General features: G+C 52.0%; 8 protein-coding genes and 1 non-coding gene across 9 annotated transcripts; 3 read left to right on the top strand and 6 right to left on the bottom strand.

Annotated features, from left to right (window-relative positions):
• Positions 1–3829: 3829 nt before the first annotated feature.
• Positions 3830–4918, top strand: GLRG_00227 (alcohol dehydrogenase GroES-like domain-containing protein; the record flags this gene model as incomplete). Its single annotated transcript, XM_008090912.1, has 1 exon — positions 3830–4918. One exon carries the CDS (start codon positions 3830–3832, stop codon positions 4916–4918), a length of 1089 nt encoding a protein of 362 aa, XP_008089103.1.
• Positions 4919–5259: 341 nt separating this feature from the next.
• Positions 5260–6873, bottom strand: GLRG_00226 (glycosyl hydrolase family 43; the record flags this gene model as incomplete). The annotated part of the gene is made up of 1 exon (XM_008090911.1): positions 5260–6873. One exon carries the CDS (start codon positions 6871–6873, stop codon positions 5260–5262), a length of 1614 nt encoding a protein of 537 aa, XP_008089102.1.
• Positions 6874–7580: 707 nt separating this feature from the next.
• On the bottom strand, positions 7581–8976 carry GLRG_00225 (FAD binding domain-containing protein; the record flags this gene model as incomplete). The annotated part of the gene is made up of 2 exons (XM_008090910.1): positions 7581–8626; positions 8658–8976. 2 exons carry the CDS (start codon positions 8974–8976, stop codon positions 7581–7583), a joined length of 1365 nt encoding a protein of 454 aa, XP_008089101.1.
• Positions 8977–13231: 4255 nt separating this feature from the next.
• Positions 13232–13989, top strand: GLRG_00224 (uncharacterized protein; the record flags this gene model as incomplete). The annotated part of the gene is made up of 3 exons (XM_008090909.1): positions 13232–13282; positions 13345–13734; positions 13831–13989. 3 exons carry the CDS (start codon positions 13232–13234, stop codon positions 13987–13989), a joined length of 600 nt encoding a protein of 199 aa, XP_008089100.1.
• Positions 13990–14387: 398 nt separating this feature from the next.
• GLRG_00223 (uncharacterized protein) lies at positions 14388–16104 on the bottom strand (the record flags this gene model as incomplete). The annotated part of the gene is made up of 3 exons (XM_008090908.1): positions 14388–15589; positions 15639–15879; positions 15946–16104. 3 exons carry the CDS (start codon positions 16102–16104, stop codon positions 14388–14390), a joined length of 1602 nt encoding a protein of 533 aa, XP_008089099.1.
• Positions 16105–16282: 178 nt separating this feature from the next.
• GLRG_00222 (uncharacterized protein) lies at positions 16283–16534 on the bottom strand (the record flags this gene model as incomplete). Its single annotated transcript, XM_008090907.1, has 1 exon — positions 16283–16534. The coding sequence occupies one exon, from the start codon at positions 16532–16534 to the stop codon at positions 16283–16285; it is 252 nt and encodes an 83-aa protein (XP_008089098.1).
• Positions 16535–18143: 1609 nt separating this feature from the next.
• Positions 18144–19196, top strand: GLRG_00221 (peroxin 11C; the record flags this gene model as incomplete). The annotated part of the gene is made up of 1 exon (XM_008090906.1): positions 18144–19196. The coding sequence occupies one exon, from the start codon at positions 18144–18146 to the stop codon at positions 19194–19196; it is 1053 nt and encodes a 350-aa protein (XP_008089097.1).
• A 402-nt stretch (positions 19197–19598) lies between these two features.
• On the bottom strand, positions 19599–20361 carry GLRG_00220 (uncharacterized protein; the record flags this gene model as incomplete). The annotated part of the gene is made up of 2 exons (XM_008090905.1): positions 19599–20030; positions 20212–20361. The coding sequence occupies 2 exons, from the start codon at positions 20359–20361 to the stop codon at positions 19599–19601; spliced, it is 582 nt and encodes a 193-aa protein (XP_008089096.1).
• A 1051-nt stretch (positions 20362–21412) lies between these two features.
• On the bottom strand, positions 21413–21485 carry GLRG_13001. The gene has a single exon. It is a non-coding gene; the product is annotated as a tRNA-Lys (tRNA).
• Between the last annotated feature and the right edge of the window lie 710 nt (positions 21486–22195).

Here is a 22195-nt window from a genome sequence, read left to right as displayed (position 1 = left end):
ATAACACTTTCAGCACAATGAAAAGACTGCCAATTTGTTGTTAGCACCTCCAGTTTTGTGGTGCATGCAACCAAACGCCAGATGTCAATCGTGGGATCCATCAGTGAGATCTAAGATATACTTTCAATAACTTCCTACACGTACCGAGAATCCTGCTTTTCTCGCTGATCGATATAGTCACTTCCGTGAACCACTTCTGACTACAATAAGTGTCGACTTCCTCAGCTTCGTTGCAAAGTTCCCCGCAGCAAACACTCTTTATCGATGTGAGTGGGGGAGCCACTGAGTAAGGCTTCGAGCGAATGAAGCAAAGAAATTTCGTGACCCAAACACAAACAGAAGACGCCAAGATTGCTGGGGAAACCGAAGAGCAAGATTGGGGTTATTGAGATTGGACCCACAAGGTTGTACGAAATGCGTCTCGTAAGAAACAAAACCCGAGTGCAGATATTCTACGTGCGTGGCAGAAACGACTTGTTCATGCGCCAGGGGGGGGGCAAGTTAAAGAGACAGATTCTTCAAGGTGCAGGCTGAACTGGGTATAAGTTAAGGATCGGTAACCCATACGTGCTACGGCCCGGAAAACTGTTGTAAAATGACGAGACCGTCTTTCACACGCTAACGCCAGTATAGTTTAATCAAAGCTGGGCGAGGGCTCGCTCAGAAAATGAAGGGAAGACGTGAACAGGCATAGGGACAACGAAGCCAGTGCACTAAGGCGGAATCGTTTCGGTCATCACATGGACGCAGCATAGCTCTTGTTGAGAATGCAACCATCTAATTTGGCTATTCGTTTTGCCTAATTGGTCATGAAGTGAATCCTTCGAGCTGATGGGGATTAACAATTTCGTACGCAAACGGAATTTTAGTTTGTGCAAGAATCACCCGATTAGGTATGAGTGTGTGATACATGGAAGAGTCCTGGCAGGATAGTTTAAGTTTTGTTTTAGTTAGTACCGTAAATCATTGAACGACAGCGTTAGTGCCACACGACTGATAGAGGCGCTGAGTATGTAAAATGAGACATAGGCCTGCTCTGCTCGGTGGTGGTGGCTAAGTTCGTTCTTACGTGGCTGCAAAAGTAAACAACAGATGGCGACCTTGATCTTAGTTTTCAGTAGCACCGGAAATGGTAATAGCCACCAGAGTCCTGACTCCTTACAGACTGGTCCTTTCATTCCTGTTCTCTGCTTTTCTCCTCTAGTTAGACATCGAGCCAATCGTTGAGCGGCTATTCAGCTCAACCACCGCTCGCAGAAGAAACAAATCTTATTAGATGCCAAATTAAACCTGTGAACCACCTGTTGTTTTATCGCCATAGGCCAGAGGTGGTCCAGCGGGATGCACACTTATCAGCACAGATATGAGACATCCCACTAATAACGGCAAGAGGTCTTCCGCACAGTCCAGATTTCGCCTGGCGCCACAGTCGTCTAAGCTTGACTTCGTAGAAAGACACTAATTGTGCAAAAGAAAGAGAAAAAAGTAAGAAGAAGAAGAAGAAGAAGAAGAAGAAGACCCAGAGTTCCATTTAAAGTTGGGGGATATAATTCTTAGCGGGTCGCCGTACAGATCGTTGGATTCGGTGGAAGTAAACGGTAAACAAGGTGTCCTCCCTCATCAGGCCAGGGAATATGTTGAAACTACCTACTACAGGCCGTGAGGAAGTCCAACTCCCTCTTCTATTGATTCCGCAGCCCATAGGTACTCCGGGCCTTTTGTTAACGATTGTTGCTGAGGGCGCCTTGTACACCTAACCGGCGCACACAACCGAGAAATCTCTACAAAGATCTGCTCTAAACTACTACTTTCATCCTCATCAGCACTTTCAGCCTATAAACCGGATGATATCTCTTCGAAATAGATTTCAGAGGCCTTTTTCAGGAGAATCAGGGCCTCTGCTAACGCACTAGATTTTCAGCTAAGCCTCCGGCGCTTTGTGATAGCGCCCTTGCTGTGCTTGGTTTCCCTCGCCGAAGAGGTCTTCCCTAGTGCTGGCCTCTCGACTGGCGGAAACTCAGCTCCTATTACTACCAAGAAGGATAGTAAGAAATCTTGAGAGGAGGGGAAACAGGATTGACCCCACAATCGTTAAGCTAGGCCTAAAGGCTTTGTAAGAGGAGACTTCAAGAAAGCTAGTGGTGGCCCTAATGTCTAGCGCTGAACCGTCAAGGCAACAAGACAGTGGTGTCAGTTCACGCAACAGCGTAGTTTGATGCGACTACCGGACCAAATGTGGAGTAGAAAACATAACGCCGGCTCGAAGTTCTGGGATCTACCTATGTTTGTTACTCCTTCAATATATCCAAGAAGACGTGTAGCTACTAGAGCAACTTTCTCTGATTAGCACACAGGTTTCCACCAAACGACGTGGGGATGATACCATCTCAAGCAAGGAAGTACACCGATGTGAGCTAGTAAACTTGCATGATCGTCCTATTCTTGCATATGGCCTGTGTAGTCAGAGAACACATATCCGTGTAACTGCCGCAGCGACCGCCAAACCCAGCCATCTTTGCTGGTCCAAACTCAAAGACCTTCATATCTCATTGACAAAGAGAGCGCCCCCGTCTTATATACTCACCATTAACAAAATCCAGAGAACACAAGTTTTGATCGTAGCAGTTGTCACAATGACAGACACGAGGTTTGTGGGTTGAGCTAGATTGAGCTAAGTAATTGAAGATAAAGCTTAAATCAAAAGTCACTCGGTAGGCCAAAGATCTTTATAATTGCCCCACATGCCAACTCGATCTCATGAATATACACTAACTAGAATGATATCGATTTATGGCTTAGCACTATCCTTAACCATTGGTTTACGCAACAACGTCGCTGCTGGTCTGATGAAGACAAAGGGGCCCAGACAATCTAGCTACAGATTGATGACATCCACTTCAGGTCTATTCTGCCATGGAATAACCTAAACTTTAGACCCAGAATTGGAAACCAGTAGCTCCTGGCACTACAGTGAGGTATCATTCAGAGAGAGAGGCGCTCTTGGTAACTGAGTGAAGACCTTGTCGGCCATCCAACTGAGTTGCTGATGACAGCTCTCAAATGGGTGACTTGCATGCAAAATTCTGGAGCATAAATTGCAGGTCGGAAAACCCGACATCATTCGGCCGGCTCGGACCACCGTGAAGATCTCGATCGCAGACATAGGTCGGGTTTCCGGTCAGCATAGTGGAACCTAGTGGCGTGCTACCCACTGATTTATCAACAGTGAAAAAGGGACTATGCATGGGGTGATCGGTGCTTGGGATCGTCTGGAACACGGTGAGTTCAAAATTGCATCATTGGTTGACAATATGGATATCCCAACCTCTTGACACCAGTGTGATTTAGCAAGTGAAATCTAATACATGCGCTTTGGCGGTCGTTGAAAGATTGACTCGACAGAACCGCAACTGCAACGTTCAGCTCGTGCTGCACTACGTGCAGAATACCAAATTGCCTCCGTACCACAATTCATCCACTCCTTCTGGTCGGTCCACATTTATGACAGAGCGAAGCGGCAAACCCCATCAATCCACGACATTGACGTAAGAAACGTCAGGCTTCGTGACGCCAGTATTGCATACAGCACCGTACACTAAGCACCATAAACTATGACGTTGCAAAATGAATGGAAAACTGGACACAATTGGGTTGCGCCTTAGACGTATAAGTTGAAGGCTGGACATCAAGGTTGAAGCAGTCTCTGAACAAACACGCAACCTACATCGATCCACATTACTATATTTGGACTTGAACTTCGAAGCGCAATTACATCTATTTTTGAAGTATACCAATTATATCCAAACAACCTATAAGTTCTATTCCCAGCATGGCAGACCAAATCCCCCAGCAGATGCGTGCCGCAACCGTCAAGGACTTTAATAAGGGTTACGAAGTCAAGGACGTCAAAGTCCCAACCGAACTCGGACCTAACGACGTCCTCGTCAAAATTGCTGCCGCGGGCTACTGCCACACCGATCTTCAAGTACAAGAGGGAGTTTACGAATCCGCTGGTGCCAAGCCTGGCCTTATCGGCTCTCACGAACCTGCTGGTACCATCGTGAAGCTGGGCTCTGAAGCCGGCAAGCAGGGGCTCCAAGTCGGCGACCACGTCGGCTCCATCAACACATATGGCTGCTGCGGCAAGTGCAACTCTTGTAATCAGGGCAAGCAGGTCTGTGACAACCTCACTGGCATGCTCGGTCTAACTCTTGACGGTGGCTTCGCCCAATACATGAAAGCCGACGCCAGAGTAGTGGCCAAGATCCCCGATTCAATTCCTTGGACCGAGGCTGCGCCATTGTTCTGCGCGGGCGCCACGGTCTATGGAGCTCTCTGCGCGGCAGAGCCCAAGAAGGACCAGTGGCTCGCAATGATCGGTGTTGGAGGTCTGGGTCACCTGGGCATCCAGTACGCCAAGTCGATGGGCTGTAAGGTCATCGCAATCGACAACCGTCAAGAGGCTCTCGATCTGGCCAACGACGTTCCATCGCACCTCACTCCCGACCGCACTATTCTCGTTGATACCGATGAGGCGCAGGAGAAGACAGTGAAGGAACTCCAGTCTTCTTTCTATGACAGCAACCCGGGCGTCGACCGCGTCGTCATCAACACCGAGGCTCGGCCCCTCGTCAAGTTCGCCCAGCAGTTCCTGCGCAAGGGCGGCGTTCTCGTCGACGTTGGGCTCCCTGCCGACGGACCTTTCGAAGTGGATCCTTTTGCCTTGAACTTCAAGGAGCAGACTATCCGTGGCGCGTTGATCTGCACTCCTGAGCGCAGCCGGGAAATGCTTGAGCTGCACGCCGAGAACGGATGCAGAACATACATTGAGAAGACCTACAGTGTTGACCAGGCCAACGAAATGGCTGAGCACTACTTGTCTAAGCAACTCAAGGGTCGCTTGTGTATGGTCTTCTAAAGGAAATCCGGAAGCAGTCGCTGGATGATGTAATGACACCTGTATGCGTCCTAGTGTTTAGACGAAACGATGAGAAGACAGTGCACCAATGTACAACAGCACAATGTTCCAACTTAGCGTCCTTCTCCATTGAATCGACAATATGTAGAGTGAACATATTCACCAAGCGACGCTTGGTTTTCAAATATTATATGAATGGTGCAGTTCACCTTGTGGAAAATATTTAACTAAACTGAGTGGTGACCCTTTTGGATGTGCTAAACTGACCACGAATTATTCAAAACTTTCCGGTAAGATGTTTCCTACACTGTAAAATTCCAAAGCTCCATTTCCCGTCACTTTCAGATCTCATAGCGGTCTGTTACATCATGAACAGGTCGATAGATAAAGTAGTCAAAAGAAGCCTTTCTCGCCGTGCCATTCAGATCTGAAGCAGCAACACCGACAAAAGCACCAGTGAAGCTACCGTGTGCCTGGTGACCACCGCATTCATCGGAGATGATCGATGCATCGTACACGGGCCCTACCGCCTTCAGCTCTTCGCCCTCGAGGGCGTAGTAGAACTGGAGCTTTGGTCCCCGGATCGTCAATGCCAGTCTGACCTTACCCGAATCAGGCAGCGATACCGGGTCTGGGAAAGGAGTCGAGAGATTGCCATCGGGCCACGATGACTCAGATCTTTGGATCAACAGTTCCCTTTTGCCGTCCTCGTGGGCACTGACCGTGATGTAGAAGAAGTTATAACGGCAGTAGTAGGCTGTCAGGCCCGCAAACTCTCTCTCGTCGGTAGGCGAAATGTCGACAATGGTCTCTGCGTCATAAGAGAAATGGGTCTGACGACGAGCGACCAGAGCCTGCTCGAACCACGACCCGATAGACTCTCTTCCAATAAGAGTGAGCTTTCCTCCCTCAGTCGAGAAGATACGCTCGGGTTCCGGCGTGCGCAACCACTGGAAATCCTTATGCAATCCATTCTCGAATGTGTACCGCTGCTCCGCCCAGTATGCAGTGTCATCTCTCGTACCCAGCACCTCAACAAACAACGACGGTACGGGGCCGTTTTTGACATACAGCCAATCGTCTTCGCCCCAGTACGCTTCTTGGATCGCCGTTTCACGACCCAGCACACATCGTCTGTTCTGTGTTATGGGACGACCTGTTAGGTGAACCATGTATGTCTTGCCTTCGGGGGTGTCCACGATGTCACCATGTCCCGCACGTTGAAGAGCTGCAAAAGGTGCATCCTTCGACGTGATGACGTACTTTTGCGGGTGAAGCTCATACGGCCCTTGAATGTCGCGAGAGCGGGCTAGAGTGCAGGCGTGCTCGTAGGCGGTACCACCCTCAGCGGTGAGGAGATAATACCATCCGTTCCTTTTGTAGAGATGGGGGCCTTCGACAAGAGACAGATCGGTGCCTCTGAAGATGTTCTTCTTAGGACCGACTAGTTTACCTGCTTTGGGGTCAAACTCCTGCAGAACGATTCCCGTGAAGGCGCTGAACCGGCGACGATGGTCCCACATCATGTTGACGAACCACTTTTTGCCGTCATCGTCGTGAAAGAGCGAGGGGTCGAAGCCGGAGGAGTTGATATAAAAGGGATCAGACCAAGGTCCTTCGATGGAGGACGCAGTGACGATGTAATTGTGGCTGTCTTTGAAGGAGCCATCCTTACGTTTGACGTCCGTGTAAACAAGCCAGAACTTCTCTCCATCGTGAGTGAGACAGGGAGCCCAGATGCCGCAGCTGTCTGGGTTACCACGCATGTCCAGCTGGCTTTTCCGGTTCAGGGGCCGGGTGACGAGTTCCCAATTCGCAAGATCCTTAGAGTGATGGATCTGGACACCAGGGAACCATTCGAACGTAGATGTTGCGATGTAGTAGTCATCTCCGACCCTCAAAATGGAGGGGTCCGGGTTGAACCCGGGGAGAATAGGGTTTCTGACTTGAGGCATGATACACGATGGATTGCTACTGATAAAAAAGAAAAGATTCACTGGCACTCGAACAACTATGCCTGGAGCAATACCACTATTTATCAAGGCTCTTTGCTCTCTCGGGAAAGAGTGGGTTGGGTGGTTCAACCCCACGCCTCCACAGATTAGATTTAGCCGGAAATAGATGATTCGTGACAATGTTAGCCTAAGACCCCCGTTTGATGTCTTGGCTCTGATTACCCCGCGTCACGTGGATTGAGGGGCCGAAGTTGGTGAAGCATCAGACATGATACATGTGTGATCAAGATGTGTAGTACGCCCGTTGAAAGGGACATTTTGGACAACAGTCATATTTTTGAAGCCGAAGTCATTAGTTAAAACACTCGCAGAAGCGACATCACCAATCAGAATTGCATGTCAATTCGAACTCCAGGCGTAAGAAAGTTCATTTATGAAGTTCGAGGAAGCACGAGAGCTGGGGTCTGTCTGTTATGATTACCCGAACCTTTACATCCCAGAGTTCTACATTATACAACGTTTTGACTCATCTATTTCTATGTCGACATCTCGTGTGAACTGAAAATAAAGGCATGCTCTCAAGGCATTGGAATGGCTTGCTTGTGGTTGACAAACAAACCCTCGGGGTCATAGACAGCCTTGAGCTGCTTAAGACGGTCAAAGTTTGCGCCATAAAGACGGGAGGACCACTCGGCCTGGGAGAGGACTCAGAGTTCGGTGTCGGCGTAGTTGACAAATCCACGGAGAGGAGCACCGCTGGCAACCAGAGCCTCCTCAAAGGGCTTAATGAGACTCTTCATGTAAGCGGGGCCATCAGCAGGATAGCTGTTGACATCAACGGAGTTGAAATCCCAGCGAATGAGCCAGAGGTTTTTGCCGTGGGCAAAGCTAGTGTCGGTGTCTGAGATATCGCGAGAGACATCGCCCCAGAGATCAATGAAGCCGGACTTGCGCATGTCGGTACGGTTGAAAGAAAAGCTAGTACTCTCATAGAGAACCTTGGCCTGCTCAACTGTGAGGGGGCGATCTGTGGTGGTAGTCAAAGACTGAGTGTAGAAACTTCGTCCGCTGAGGGCGCTTTCGTTGGGCTGATTCATGCCTGCGCCGGCAACGGCAACCTCCATGTCCCAGAAGGGCAGCTCAGTCTTCTGTACTGTGACACTGCCAGCGATATCGTTGAGGGATCTGAGAAGAGGTGCAATAACAGTGTCGAAACCGGCAGCATCTCCGTAGAAAAAGCCGTTTGCCATGTAGGGGGGGCCGCTGAGAGACCAGCGGAGGGCCAACTCATCGGTACAATCCTTGGAAAGCGAGTACCTCTGGATGGCAATGAGGGATTTCACAGCCTTGGTGGAGGTCAGGTCACCGGCGTTGATAGTGAAGTTCACAGCGGTGTCGAAAACGGGCTTGTAGGTATTGGTGATGACGGAGAGCAGGACACCAAAGGAGGCGCCAGCACCTTGGGCGGCCCAGAAGATGTCAGAGCCCTTAGGCGCGTTGACGATGGTAACGTTGTACAGCATGTATTCAACAGACTTGAGGTTGTCCATGGGAATACCGAGGTGGCGGGAAGTGGAGCCGAAACCACCACCAATGCTGGAGCCAGCCAGACCGACATTGGCACCACGGACGTGGGGAAAATGACGACCGTGTTTATCCCAGAGGTATTTGAGGACGGGTCCGACGTGGAAGCCTCCGCCGTATGTGAGGCGGTTGGTAGCCGCGTCAAGAGACAGAGTTGAAGGCAGCCATGCTGATCACAAGACTGCCCGGGTTTCCGAAACCGTAGGCCTGGAAAGAGTGCGCGGCACCGAGAACCGAAGCCGAAGTGGATGCATTCCGTGCGCAGTCTAGAGAGAGCGCGATCTGATCATTGTTCTCTGGGAATGATATAGCAGCAGGGTCGACTTTGATGCGTTTCTGGAAACCAGCGGTGTCGTTGGCCCAGGTGTCGTCAGTGCTGATAGCATTTCGAACCCCAGCAGTGGTCAAGCATGTCTGTAACTCAGATGCTTTGCTGTTTGACTGATCGAGGATGTGAGCAGAAGTAAGACAAAGAAGCGAAGCGACGAAGAAACGTCTAAGAAAGTGTTTTGAGTCCATGGCTTCATAGAATACGACCGTAATAGTGAAAAGAATGATGGAGGAGCTGGGCTACGGAGCTTGGGAGAGGCTATTTCTACTAAACATCTGTTTCGGTGTATTCTATACAAGTCAAGGAATGTATGGGGCTTCCTAAATTGACTTGTTTGCCTGCCTATGCATCGAAGTCGTTTCCAGTCTCTGTTGAGGCTTGCTGGGCATGTGGATATGATGTATATCGTCTGTGGAGACGGTCTCTTTTGGCGGTTCCTTCACAGCCTCATTACATCTAATCGGAGAGAGTAGTTTATATCTGTTGGTTTGTGGCAATCAAAGTATCCTTGACTAACCCTCGGCGCTGAAAGGGCAAGTCTCTGACCTCCTTAATCTGCCAAGACTGTCTTTGCGAGAGAATCGCCTTGTGAGCCAACTGGCATTTAGATGCCCGTTCTTTCAGGTTTGTGATAATCAGTGCACAAAAGGCGCTAGGTAATGTGATATACAACATAGAAAAGTCACATAGTACGGTTGGCAAAGTCGTTGGCCCCCACTCAGTTCATTTTGCGGAGTTTGCGTGCAGGGTCTTGCGTAGTATGAACGACAGATTCTTGGCTGATGAGGCGTCGTTTCGAGCTAGCAGACGAGGCAGCACAGCCTACAAGTGCCGTCCTTCGTGTGATACCTAGGTAGTCCTAACCCATCTCCGGTTCTTACAGAGAGTTGAGCTGGCCACAGTATATAAACAGGATCTAAATCCGAGTGAGCTGCCAAGATAGAGAGATTGCTCGTACCTTGTCAGATTAAAAATTGGTTCTACTCAACATTCTTCTAGATGTGCAACATCTACCTGGCTCATTTTCAGTCAACAAACACAACGTCACTTACAGACAAACCATTGATGACACACGTTTTGGTAGCACTGACCAGCCTGATCTACATCCAGTAACAACTTTTACCTATTCCACTTCAACTCGCGCCTCGATTGATATTTGCTGAATTCGAACTGGAGCCCGTTTTGTGCCACTTGCTGTACTCCGGATCCGGGACTAATCACAGCTTATCCGTCGCCTCAAAGACGGCCGGGTTCGAGTTCAATCCATCCTGACTCACCCTGGACGCTGCCAATAGGGTTCTCTACTGCTTGGACAGGGGCTCCGACTCGTTACCTAGCGGCTCCCTGAACTCCTTCTCTACTGGGGGTGGAGGTGTTTTGGCCTGTATCACTCGAGTCTCGGCGCCTTTTAGCAGTGTCGCTGGTAATCTTGTCACGACAGAGCCTGGACCCTGCGGGTACGTCTCTGCTTCATAGCAAGTTAATACCCATTATGTGAGGATGTGAACACCGTTTGTCCTCCTTCCTTTAAAGCTGGTTAATCGACACGTCTAGTACCTACTGCATTCCGCAATGATCCTGGGAAGGTTTACCTCCCAAAGGTGACCAACCAAATTTACATTTCTTGGAGCAACCGAAGCAGCGGCCGGCGTCTTTGTTCTCAGCGATGATGGCGCCCTCACGGGCAATGGACCCCTTTAGGAGTTCGCCCCGACCCTCGAGGCACCTGGCCTGGTTCCCTCCCTCAACGACACAAGCTACCTACATCATATTATCATCTACCCAAAAATCAATACGTTCTGCTTGCTGATCTTGGCGGTGACCGGGTCCGCGTCTATACCAAGGATCCAACCAGCATTACTCCGATAAAGGAGGTCAAGGGGTTGGTGACGAATCCCAGCACCGGCCCCCGCCACGGCGTCTCCAAAACTGCAACCAACGGCGACGTCTTCTTCTTCGTCAACGCCGAGCTGGACAGAATATCTACCTGTAAAGGATGAAGTACAATAGGTCCAGCCTTGCTTTCACTAAGAAATTCTCCATTCCGGCTGTCAACCCTGACTACCCTGGGACCGGGGTACCAACCAGCGAGATTACCATCACAGTATCCGCAAGTTTCTGTCACATCTCCTTTTGTAGCAGCCGGGTGACTGTGCCATAGAGCAGCCAGACATCTAGTAAATATATAAGAAGCCCAGACGCATTCTACTTCCAGATTGGGGTTCAGTTTGGGTGCAAACCTCTCGCCAACTCGATGTTTGCTCTTGGCGTAGCCTGACCAAAATTTCGTCACCCTCTCCGGCGGCGACTCGCCGGTCCTTGGCTCCAGTGCTTCTAACACTATGTCCACCTTTGCAATCAAGGAAGACGGGACCCTTGCGCTTGCTCAGTTGGCCCCTTCCGGCGGCTGGTCTCCTCGTCAGCATTCTATAACAAAGCCGGTGATCTAATTGCTGTTGGCCACCACAACATCAGCACTGTTGTCGTCTGGAAGCGTGACCTTGCGTCCGGCAAGATTATCGCTGGAGCTGAGGGCGGCCAAGTTGGTCAGATTACGCTCGCTGGCGCTGTCGTTGCTACCATTTTCGATGAGTATTGATAAAATGGGCCATGGAGTGCTTTTGGATAGCCTCTCGCAGTTGTGTGTACTTGATTTGGTTATGTGGACGCCTTGAAAGACGCCGCAGTGGGACTTGATTAGAGCAGACGATGTCCACATCAAGTTTTGAGTGATTGGCTTCATCTTTAGTTACATAATCTATACTGGGACTTACTCACTTGGCTGGTTGCGAGCCCGCACTTTTCTTTTAGTATTGAGTTCCTTACGTCCATTTTCCTCGTCATAGATACTTCTCTTGCAAACATATCAACTGGTCTACGATTGGATCTCACTGTTTTGATCTGGTCTTTCTCGATTTCAGGACTGCTTGGGCCAGGCAGCATGGCAGCCTGGACGGCGAACTGTATTCGGGGGATGGCGACGTCGTACAGCTTCGCGACTTAAATGAGCCTTTCAGCTTTTACGGCAATTTCCCGCAATGTCGCGGCATTATCTTAGTCAGAATCGGCGTGTTCGTCAACGACCCAAGCGAGCTCCCTCAGGATTTTGTATTCCTTCCTCCCGACCTCTATGTCGTCCAGGCAATACTGCGTGGGAGGATACCGTGTATCACGTAGGATCGGTATATGGCCTTATTGCCCTCGCACGTTGCGGATGATGGTTTCGGTAAGCCTTGGCTTCCGGCAACACCGGCGATTTGATCGGTCCCGGTTCTCCTCCTGGAGGCCGAGAGTTTAGGAGGCGAAATCGCGTACAGGCTATGAGGCGCATGGTTCGTTCAGGGGTGGATTGGGGAGGGAGTGCTTGAGAGGCCGGGATTGACTCTGTCTCCGGCCGACTTTTGGTTTATACCGAGGAAGGGAAGAGCAGCACTTTACGCATCACCTAGCACGGAGTTTCTTGGACGTCGTATTCGCGCTGAAGCCCAGCGGCATAGGTTTGTTTGGGCCAACTGTTTTGTCATGTCGCGCTGCGGTCACACCGGATTCAGTGTGTCTGGACGGCTTCTCCTCCCCGTATTGCTTTGATGATCTGACTGCGTGTTTGTCTGAAGTTTTGGTAGGGAAATTAGCGTTAAACAAACCTTTCAAGGATTCCTCACATAGATTTGGCGCATCATCTGGCAAGCAGGATAACAAAATCGGCCTGAGTTGCACCATTCTAGTGCCAATGTCCGATCTAGCTGAGTATTCGTGTGCGTAAATTATAGACGTGTGGGTTTTGTTTCCCGTTCCAATCATCGAAATTCATGCGGCCGTCTCTTAATTTGGTCTTACAAGGTGATCCCTCACTATCAACAATAGGTGTTTCGACTGCTCTCTAAAGCTGCTCTGTTTTGGGTCCAGAATACAAGAGTGTAACCCATCTCTAGAAGTAGGGTCTGGGATGAGTACTTCAGAAAAGCGAGATTTCAAGGCCTCCATCAACTTATCCTAACGTTTTCACGACAAATAGACTGCTCAGTTGATGTCCAACCTCGCGTGTAAGCTCTCACCACTCTGATATCTGTGGTTGGGCAACCAACAGGGGATAAGCGGTAAAATGGAGTGTGCTTTGCTGATTCATCGTCAAAAGTAATCAAAATTTACTCCATTGCTTTGTTATTTCAAGCCTATAAGATTATTGTGTTACTTAAGTCTAAAAACAATTCGTAACAGTGGGTGTAGGTGCCTGGAAGCGACCACCGCACACGCAACAAGATGAAGCACTTACAGCAAATATCAGCAGCGTCGTGGTTTTGTGATAAGAAGATCTGCCGCATTTCCGTGTATGATTTGCAGAGATCTCTATATAAAACCTTGTCTCTTGTCCGTCGTATACTGACCCTCACTAGTCTATCATACACTTCCTGAGAAGACGTGTTCGTTGAATCGTTGGATAAAATGCGCGCCAACTACCTTGTTGCTCTCCTGTCCGCTCTTCCGGCCATTCTGGTAAGCAGTCTCCTTCAACGAAATTACGCCGCCTCATCGCTGACGTCGCCTCGACTCTGCAGGTCACTGCCCTGGCTGACCTGCATACCGATGTTCACGAGTTCACTCCCAAATGGGAATTCGAGCCCTTTCCCGGGCAGAAGATCACCCTGAACGGGACCGTCGAGCAAGTCGTCGCCGAGCTCGCGCAGATCAACCCGGACTACTCGCCCTTCGCCCCGGCCTTGGGCGATGGAGGGTTGGGTGTCGAGAAACGCCAGAAGGCCGAGTTGTTTCCGGCGGACAAGGTCCTTTGCCTGAAGCCCGGCTGGGATTACGTGCATGAAAGCGAGGCCAAAGTTGGCATTCACTACCTCAAAACAGTCAAGGGCCGGCCCAGGGGCGACCCGGGTCCGGGCAATTGTGGTCGGGTTAGCTGCGGCTACAGTTCTGCCATCTGGTTTTGCAACGACGTGAGTGGAATCAAACACGCAAGAAGGGAAACCTACGAGCAAAAGGCGAAATGACGTCAGGAAAGGGAGAGGGAGGCTAACCGTGTTCTGGCGCAGAATACACATCACATCACCATCGATAGTTTTGCCCAGATCGCCGAGATGGTGGAGGCTATCGGGTATCACTGCACCACCCGTTGGAGACGATGGTACTCCGGCCAGGCATTTCATCCCACCGACAACTGGAATGTGTACATCCATAGAGATTCTTGCTAGTCGAGCCATGTTTCTCGAAAAGCGTGGACCGAGCTCAGAGCTCAGAAACACGGCAGCATTGGCAATTCATACTATCTCTAGGACGACTAATTAGGTGGTCTTCGAGGAACCGGGTTGGTAGTCGCAGATTTTCGTTGTTTGGACATCCATACGGTCCGAGACTCGTTTGAGATAATATTTACTTGTTTCGCTTGCTAGATAGCTGCTGGGTATAATTCTGGAAGCACGTAGTTGAATGTTGGAATAGACGATTCTATTTCGCGCTGTCGTAACGACTCATCAAACCTACACGGAAACCCGGAACCCTTGTCGAGTCTGGTCACTGATGTCCCCTAACGCTCGTCAGAGACTACCTGGTCCAGGAATAATCCCGGTTTTCGGAAACGCGGTTGACACCATCAATGCTCACAGAAAGACCAAGTATCCATCCGGCGGTCAGAACTGTCCCAAGGCGATTTCGCCGTTCTCTCCGCCATCAGTTCCTCTCTAATCTTCTTGGCTCGTTCGAGGCTGATCAGGAAGTCCAGGTCATCAAAAGTCATGTCGGCAACCTCCGCGGGTAATGGCCCGAAGTGGCCATCAGGCATGCAGCCCTCCTTCCACCAATCCCGTTGCTGCGGCGGCACATTCGCCGTACTGATGATCGGAACGGCTGGGTCCACCAAGAACAGCGCCAAGATCTTGCGATGTCCCGCTTTCGTCTTGTCCATTAGCTCGAACGGCGCCACGCAGTGCTCGTAAACATTCGGAAATGCCAACAATCGGTCCTCACGCGTGAGCACACTGCCAAGCTCCTGAGTAATATTCCCTCTACCGCTGATCTTAAAGGTGCGCTCGATAGAGGAGATGTCATCCTGCCCGTACGACAACACTTCCATAAGATCCTCCTTGTTAGCATTGGTGCAAAATGCAAGGCGGCTCTCAGTAACGTTGTCGTTATCGTAGTAGTACAGTGCTGTGGCACAAATGTGCTCGTTGATTTGGCTCTCAATGTGCCAGGATCCTCCGTCATAGGTGGGCTTTTCGGGCGTGAGCTGATTATTTGCGAGCTTGACGATCACCTGGATGCGGTCGGCATCATCGAGGAAGCCTCTCTCAAGGTTGACGTCCTTGGGCTGGAGGAGCATGGGGCTGTAATTGGGGACGCTAGGCCTCTTGACGGGGTGGGTCCTGTCGAACCAGGCTTTGTTAAGTTGCGAGGATTCGCGGTCATATACATCCTCATTGCGCTCGTCTTCGCCCGGCTCCAATGGTCGGTTTTCTCGAGTGCAGTAATTGGTGCGCCCGGCTTTACATTCTCTGCGGGCTTCTGTACAAGGAACGTTGAGGACCTCAAAGTCTATGTGCCACCTATATATGACATTCCACAGGGGAAGGGCTTTTTTGATGACCTTCTCGATCGTAACGTAGAGCCCGGCATGGTGCTGGGGATGGAGGTTGTTGATATAGCTAGTAATGGCGGGATTGTCATCGTGGATATCAACCTCGCACGGGAGCCAATGAAATTTATAAGACCATAGGCCCTGTGCAAAACGACTCTCGTCAGGCTTCTTTTCAGGCACTGGAATGTTTTGTCCTGTACCGCATGCCTTTACAGAGTCTTGAAGAGAGATGCGTTTGTGACTTGTCAGGAACGATGCGAGAGATACCGTAGACAAGGGGATAAAGAGATGGGTGAACCAGATCCAGGACTTTGCCATCGCTTCCTGGGTGCCAGTCCTTTGCATGTTCTTGAACGTCCTCGAGGACTGACACTCCCTTTCTCAGTTCCTCTTTGACTTCCAGGGAGATGGCGTTGTCGGCCTTGATGACGGCAGTCGTGGCATCGAAAACGGGAACCAGCCCAGTAGCTTCGTAGAGCGCAGCCTTTTCGCGGAGCTCGGCAAGACACTGTAATATGCGTCAGCAGGGCATTTGGGGAAGTAACAGGAGGCGAGCGAATGTGAAGAAACGGACCCAAGCGAACACGGCGTTATTGAAATGAGCATGCTCGAGGTGGACGGCTTTCCAGTCGACGGTCATGACTTCAGTCTTCCACTTGGAAACAATGTCATTGTTGAAAACCTTGACATGCCAGTCGGGTTTGTTGGTGATCTTCTCAATGAACCAGAGCATGGCCAGCTCCAACCATGTCAGTGTCGAGGCGTTCCAGTCTTGCGTGGCATTCGGGAACCTGTACGCGGACGTAGCTCTCACGTCTCTACCAAACCCTGGACGGACGAGAGCCCCAATGTCGCCGTCATCTTTTTGACAATCAGTAAGGGATCAACGCCAAGTTTTTGGTGGACTTTGATCAGCTCACGTAGGGATAGAAGTCGCTAATCAGACCTTGGCTGTCGTCCACAATGGATCGTATTTTGGCCTGGTGTGACTTCTGCAGACTGGTCCGGTTGAGGATCGACCGAATCACTGCCTCGGGTACATCTTTTCCTAACTGTCCCTTCACCCACTCGGCAGCACGAGGGATAGTAGGCGTCACGTCGCCTAGCGAGTGAAGCCATTTGCGAAAGGCTAGCATTTGTGGAACGGTGAGTGTGTTGGACATGTTGAGTTGGGCCGGCAATGTCTCGATAGGTTGACCTAATAAAAAGGGAGAGGAGGAATGTAGTCGGAAGAAGCGTAGTGGAAATAAATCCCTGAAGAAGCCGAGCTACGTCTTAGGCGGCGGAAGTCTAAGGGCTTTATATTGCAATGCGTTAGCGACATCAGAGGAAACAAGGGGGACGTGCGATGGGGAACATTGAAGTTTGGTTTAGGCTGCAACGCGTCTCCGCCGCACTTGTCTTGGTTGCAGGTTAATTGTTGGTACGCGAGACTGCCACGAAATCACGTTGAGCGTTGGCCCGGTGTTTAGCCGGGGGCGGATGCGTCGTTGCCTACGGATGCCCACCAGCTGGTGGATCTAGTACTCACCGATTCTTCCGTTTTACAAGCACGATGCCTAGGTAGTTAGCGTATTAGATACCTTGGGTAAGTACTATGAAGTTGCTGCAATCCGCCCAAGGTATCTACCCAGGCAGCCTAAGACAAATTGTGCATTGGTTTCCTCTCGGGGGCGTCAACTTGAGAGTAAACGCGAAGCAGTGGTACAAAAGAGTACACAGTCACAATGTCAGTTGTGCGCGTAGCGACGGTCCAACGGTCCAATCCCCGTTTATCAACAACCGTACACTTGCACCAGGCATGTATATTCGCTCATTGGGTGCGGCTGGGCAAACCAACAAGACAAATAATTGGTGATGTACTGCCAGTCATTTACACCCCATCTCAGTGTTACTTAGAGCATACTAGTCTCACCGAACCAATCTTTAGGTGAATGTGCGCAGCTACGCACAGTATGTATGTATGCATGTATTTATGTATGTAGACGTTATGTACGCATGTAGATATGCGTGTATCCAGGCAATTAGTCACCAGTTGTGCGCCTTCAAAATTTGATCTGATAACAGGCATAATCCGGGGGGGGGGTAACTCCCCACCAAACCCACCCGCCGCGCTTGCCGAATCACATTAAGCCGAGGTCCTTCAGCAAGTTTCGATTTGCCGGTGACCACCATCACTATCGGTACTACAGCCACCATAGAGGCCCCAAGCCCCGGCCCGCCGCCGGCACCAGCGCCATGTCCGTACCCTGTGACCACTGCACCGGTGTCTGCCGTAGCACCTAGGCCTAGGTAGTGTATCTAATCAATGTTTCGGCTTCTCCCACAAGCTTTCCCTCCACCTCGGCGCATGAACACAGCCAGTTGGTCTAATTGAGCAACGGCCTGAAGCTCGTGCTTGCAGCTGCCAGTACAGCTTTGCTTTTGGCTTTCTGTTCTTTTCATCCATCCATTCATCCATCCTTATTCACTCATACCGCCTTTTGAATGGTGGCATTCCTCTTTTCCTCTTTCTTTCTTTCTTTCTCTTGATCACGTCACCCTTTTCCTCGACGCAAAAGGCCCACCCGTCCCCGTCTCGTCCACCGATCCTCGGGATAACGCTTTACCACCGACACCGAGCTCGAACATACCCCCCTTCCTCCCCTGCCCCTTCCGAAGAGCTGTCCCGCAGTCACAGACCCTCGATCGTCCCGAGCTCCTTTTGCCCCTTTCCCTTCTCTTCCCTCCTACCATCACAAAACACCAACACACCACAGACGCGCACCCGCCATGTCCACAGAAACGTCCGACCAGGCGCCCGCCGTCTCCGACCTCCCCTCCGGCGACCCCGTCCCGGCACCCGTCGCTCCTCCCGTCCCCGCCCTCGCCCCCGCCGCTTCGTCTTCGTCGACGCCCGCCGGCGGCCCGAGAAAGGGGAAGCATGGCCTCGGCCAGCTCCTCGCCGCCCTCTCCCCCCGCAACTTCGACGCCTTCGTCGCTCACCTGAGCCGCTGCTTCCAGACCCCCTCGGGCATCGACACCGTCCTCCTCTTCCTCTGCTACACCTCGCGCTTCGCCGCCTCCGCCCTCGACGCCCTCAGCGCCACCGCCCTCCGCCGCTCCGCCCGCCGTCTCGTCGCCCTCGCCCTCTCCCTCCCCCCCGACACCACCATCCTCCTCTCCAAGGCCCCGCCCCCCGCCGTCGCTGCCTCCCTAGGCATCCGCGTCGCCGCTCGCCTTCGCGCCCTCTCCAGCCTCCTCAGCGAGGCCCGCACCATCATGCGGCTGTGGTCCCTGCTGCCGCTGTACCTCTGGCTGCGCCGCCTCATGACGACGCCCGCGAGGCCCGCCGCCGCCGCCGACGACGATAACGGGGAGAAGAAGGGGGCGGCCGGCGCCGCGCAGGATTCGTCCGCCGCGGTGCTCGACAGGGCCATCTCCTGGCTGCAGGTGACGGCGTGCCTGCTGCTACAGTCGCTTGAGACCTCGTCCTACCTCGCCTCCAAAGGCGTGCTGCCGCTGACGCCGGCCCAGCAGGGCAAGGCGGCCCGGTGGAGCGTACGGTTCTGGTCCGTCTTCGTCGGTAGCGAGCTAGGCCGGCTCGCCGTCGAGGCGTTGCGCCGACGGAGCGCCGTGAGCAGCGGCCGCGAGGACGTCGCCAGCACCGAGTACAGGGAGTGGTCCGACGCCTGGACGCGGACCCTCGCGCGGCAGCTGTCGTGGTTCCCGCTCACGGTGCACTGGAGCATGGACAAGGGGTTCGTCCCGGAGATGGGCATCGGCCTGCTGGGCAGTATCCCGGGCATCGTTCAGATGCGCCAGCTGTGGAAGGAGACCGCTTGAGAGGACTACTGGTCCGCATAGAATTGGAAACCGAGGAACGCCAGAACGAGGAGTAAAAAAAAAGGGCAAGCATAGAACAGCGACCGACGAGGTTGCGGCTGCTATTGTCTCGCTTCGAGACAGACAGGGAGAGAGAAATAGGGCTCGAATGTTGCGAGATTGCGCGAGACCACCCCGCAGGGAGTTTAGATGCGGATTTCGTATTTCCAGTGTTCATGATACAAATAGAAGTCGATACCTTTCAAACCACACACAAAGACCCATGCCGCTATCCCCGGGCATCATTTGTCCCAAACGCCGAACCCATATAGAACCCTCTTCCCCGACCCGCAGAACGCGCCGCAGAACGCGGCGGACGCGCGCACGCGAGGGAGGGAGCGCGCGACCGGAACAAGAAAGAAATCACATGCGCATCCTCCCCATCTCCTCCTTCGTCCAGTACCGCCTCATATTTTCGGCGCCGAGCGTGGCGACCTCCTGGTCGAGGTGGGTCCAGAGCACGGCGCCCCAGCCGTCCATCTTTTCGCGCAGGACGCCGAGCTCGAGCTCCGTCTCGCGGTTGAGGCAGCTGTGGAGGTAGGCCTCGAAGACGTCGAGCCCCTTGTGGATCTCCTTGTGCTGGCGCAGCAGCTCGGCGCGGCCGCCGCGGAACTCGGGCATGCGCTCCGCGAGCATGGGGAACACGTGCACCTCCTCGATGTTGTGGTGCCCCGTCAGGTGCCGCGCGAATTCCAGGCCCGCCTCGAGGAACTGCTTGAGCGTCATGTTCCGCGGGCGCCGGCCGCTGGTGGCGGCGTCGTGGAGCAGCGTCCACTCGTGGCGGAAGTAGTTGTGCTGCCGAGGCGGTATGTCAGTCGGGTCCGTCCCCGGCTAAGAGGTCTCGAGGATGCTTTTCCATGAAGACTGGCGACGAGGCGGGGAATGGGAAGGAGTAGGTAATGGAAGGGAGGGGCGAACGAGGGGCGCTTTGTGGGCAGAATGAACACCGACGTCGGGATAAGGGAGCGTTTCTTACAAAGTATTCCATCTTTTCCGCCATGTGGTTGTATATCTTGAACTCGGCCGGCGTGAGAGGCGGCAACTCAGGCTGGGCCGGAGCAGCCTGCCCCGTCGGTTGAGCAGCGGTGGCCGCCGCCTGGGGCTCTTCGGCGGCGCTATCAGACATAGCGCCGAACTTGCGAATGCTCGAAGGGATGGCGGCTACGAAGTGGCTGTGGGCGACAGCTCTTGGTATGCGTCGGGATGCGATGCGCGCAGAAGGTCCGGGGTTGAGAGGAAGTGCGCGAGTGCTCTGGGATAGAATTCTCAAGCCGGAGGCTACCGTCCTCATGACTTTTGGGGAAGGAGGAAGGGAAAGAAATGCAGGGAGAAGAGGACTCAGCCGGTCTCTTTTTATTTCTCGTTCTTTTTTTTTAAATCCCTCGCAAATCTATGTGGGATACATTTGGTTCAAAGAGGTTTTTCTTCCGGCTGACACCTTGTACATGCCCGCGCGCGCCGCCACCGGCGCCGCCCCTCCTCCTTCAGCACCGATCAAAAAATGTGCTTCCCTGTCGCCCGCGGCGGGTGGGCTGAACTGTTTCCAGGTAGGTCGCCGCTCAAAGAGGCAACAAGGGCTCCTGGAAGTAAAAGTGTACCGCGCGGCTGTCAATTTTTTTCTTCTTCTTTGCGTTCCTTGCCGACAAGATTCGGTTGTGGGATGTGCTCGTGCAACTTAGAGTTAAAGAAGATTATAACCTTGCTACTTTACCTAGACCACCTGCCTACTACCGAGACATCAGTACGCAGTGGAATTCTAGGATAAATTATACCCAAACTTGATGCTAAGGTAGTCTTGCCCGTCTATTAGCATATCGGTTAAATATTTAGATTTTGGCCGTCATCAGATTGGTTGCCGTTCACGTCTCCCCCTCCTGACTCAGATCTTTGAAATACTACGCAAGCCATATAGCCAGTCGGGGTGCTCACTTGTGTGCGATGTTGCTCAGGGATTGATTGTTTAATGTGATAGCAACCAACCTAAGAAATATATTTAAAAGAGTGGAGTAAATAAAGAAGAGCTGCTTCCTACTATTGGATGCCTTAACAGAAAGAGAAGAGTTGAAGTACCGCAAGATGCGCCGAGTATTGTAAGAGACTCAAAAAGAAATAAGAACCAAATAAATATGCAAAAGATTAACCCGTAGAGTGGCTATGCCAATCGCGGTGAGGATTTGAGCCTCACGCGGGGGTCGAACCCGCAACCTTGAGATTAAGAGTCTCACGCTCTACCGATTGAGCTAGCAAGGCGGGTTAAGGAGTGGATCTAGAGGATCCGATGTTGAGAGAAGCTGTGAGCAAGCAGTCCAAAAAGCCTGAGGAGTGGTCCATCCTCTGGAGAATGATTTGTATGGAGAGCGAATGCCTATATACGCTCTTTACAATGGTTTCCTGAGGTTATCTGCCTGTTTGGTGCACATCTGTGTGGGTGGCTGCGTAGGTAGTCCACTTGGTACGAGAAACCTTAGCTATCCTTATGGTGAGACATTGTGGCAAGTTCACTTCACCTCTTCAGCGCAGTGCGAGGACCACACGACCGCACTCCGCGCACACCCCTTCTTCAAACGCCCAGTGGTTACCCGTGATGGGGCTTCGGAGCTCTTAAAGATAACTCACTTGCAGACTTATTGGAAGCATTTGATTGCAGCTCAATCACTGATTAGAACTCTTCGTCCGCAAGCCTCCGCATCCACCTAAGCCATCATCGCCGTCACGGGCAGTAGACCAGAAATCCGGATGCAGTCGCTAAATCGTGACATTCGTTACACTCTCGGCATCGTGGACAAGTCGTGACTCTATCAGCTTCTATTCCCTGAAGCTACAAACACCTAACCAGCCAAGGCTCTGTCTCATCTGAACCTCGCGGCCGGTATTTTGAGATTAAGCAACCAACCCTAATGCAGATACAAAGCGTGAAACCTCCAGACCGTTGATCGCCCGTTCCGTTCCGTTCTTCCTCT

The sequence above is a fragment of the Colletotrichum graminicola genome (genome assembly GCF_000149035.1).
Source record: "Colletotrichum graminicola M1.001 genomic scaffold supercont1.1, whole genome shotgun sequence".
Classification (NCBI taxonomy): domain Eukaryota; kingdom Fungi; phylum Ascomycota; class Sordariomycetes; order Glomerellales; family Glomerellaceae; genus Colletotrichum; species Colletotrichum graminicola.
The sequence above is the reverse complement of the archived record's forward strand: the minus strand, read 5'-3'. Positions and strand labels throughout refer to the sequence as shown.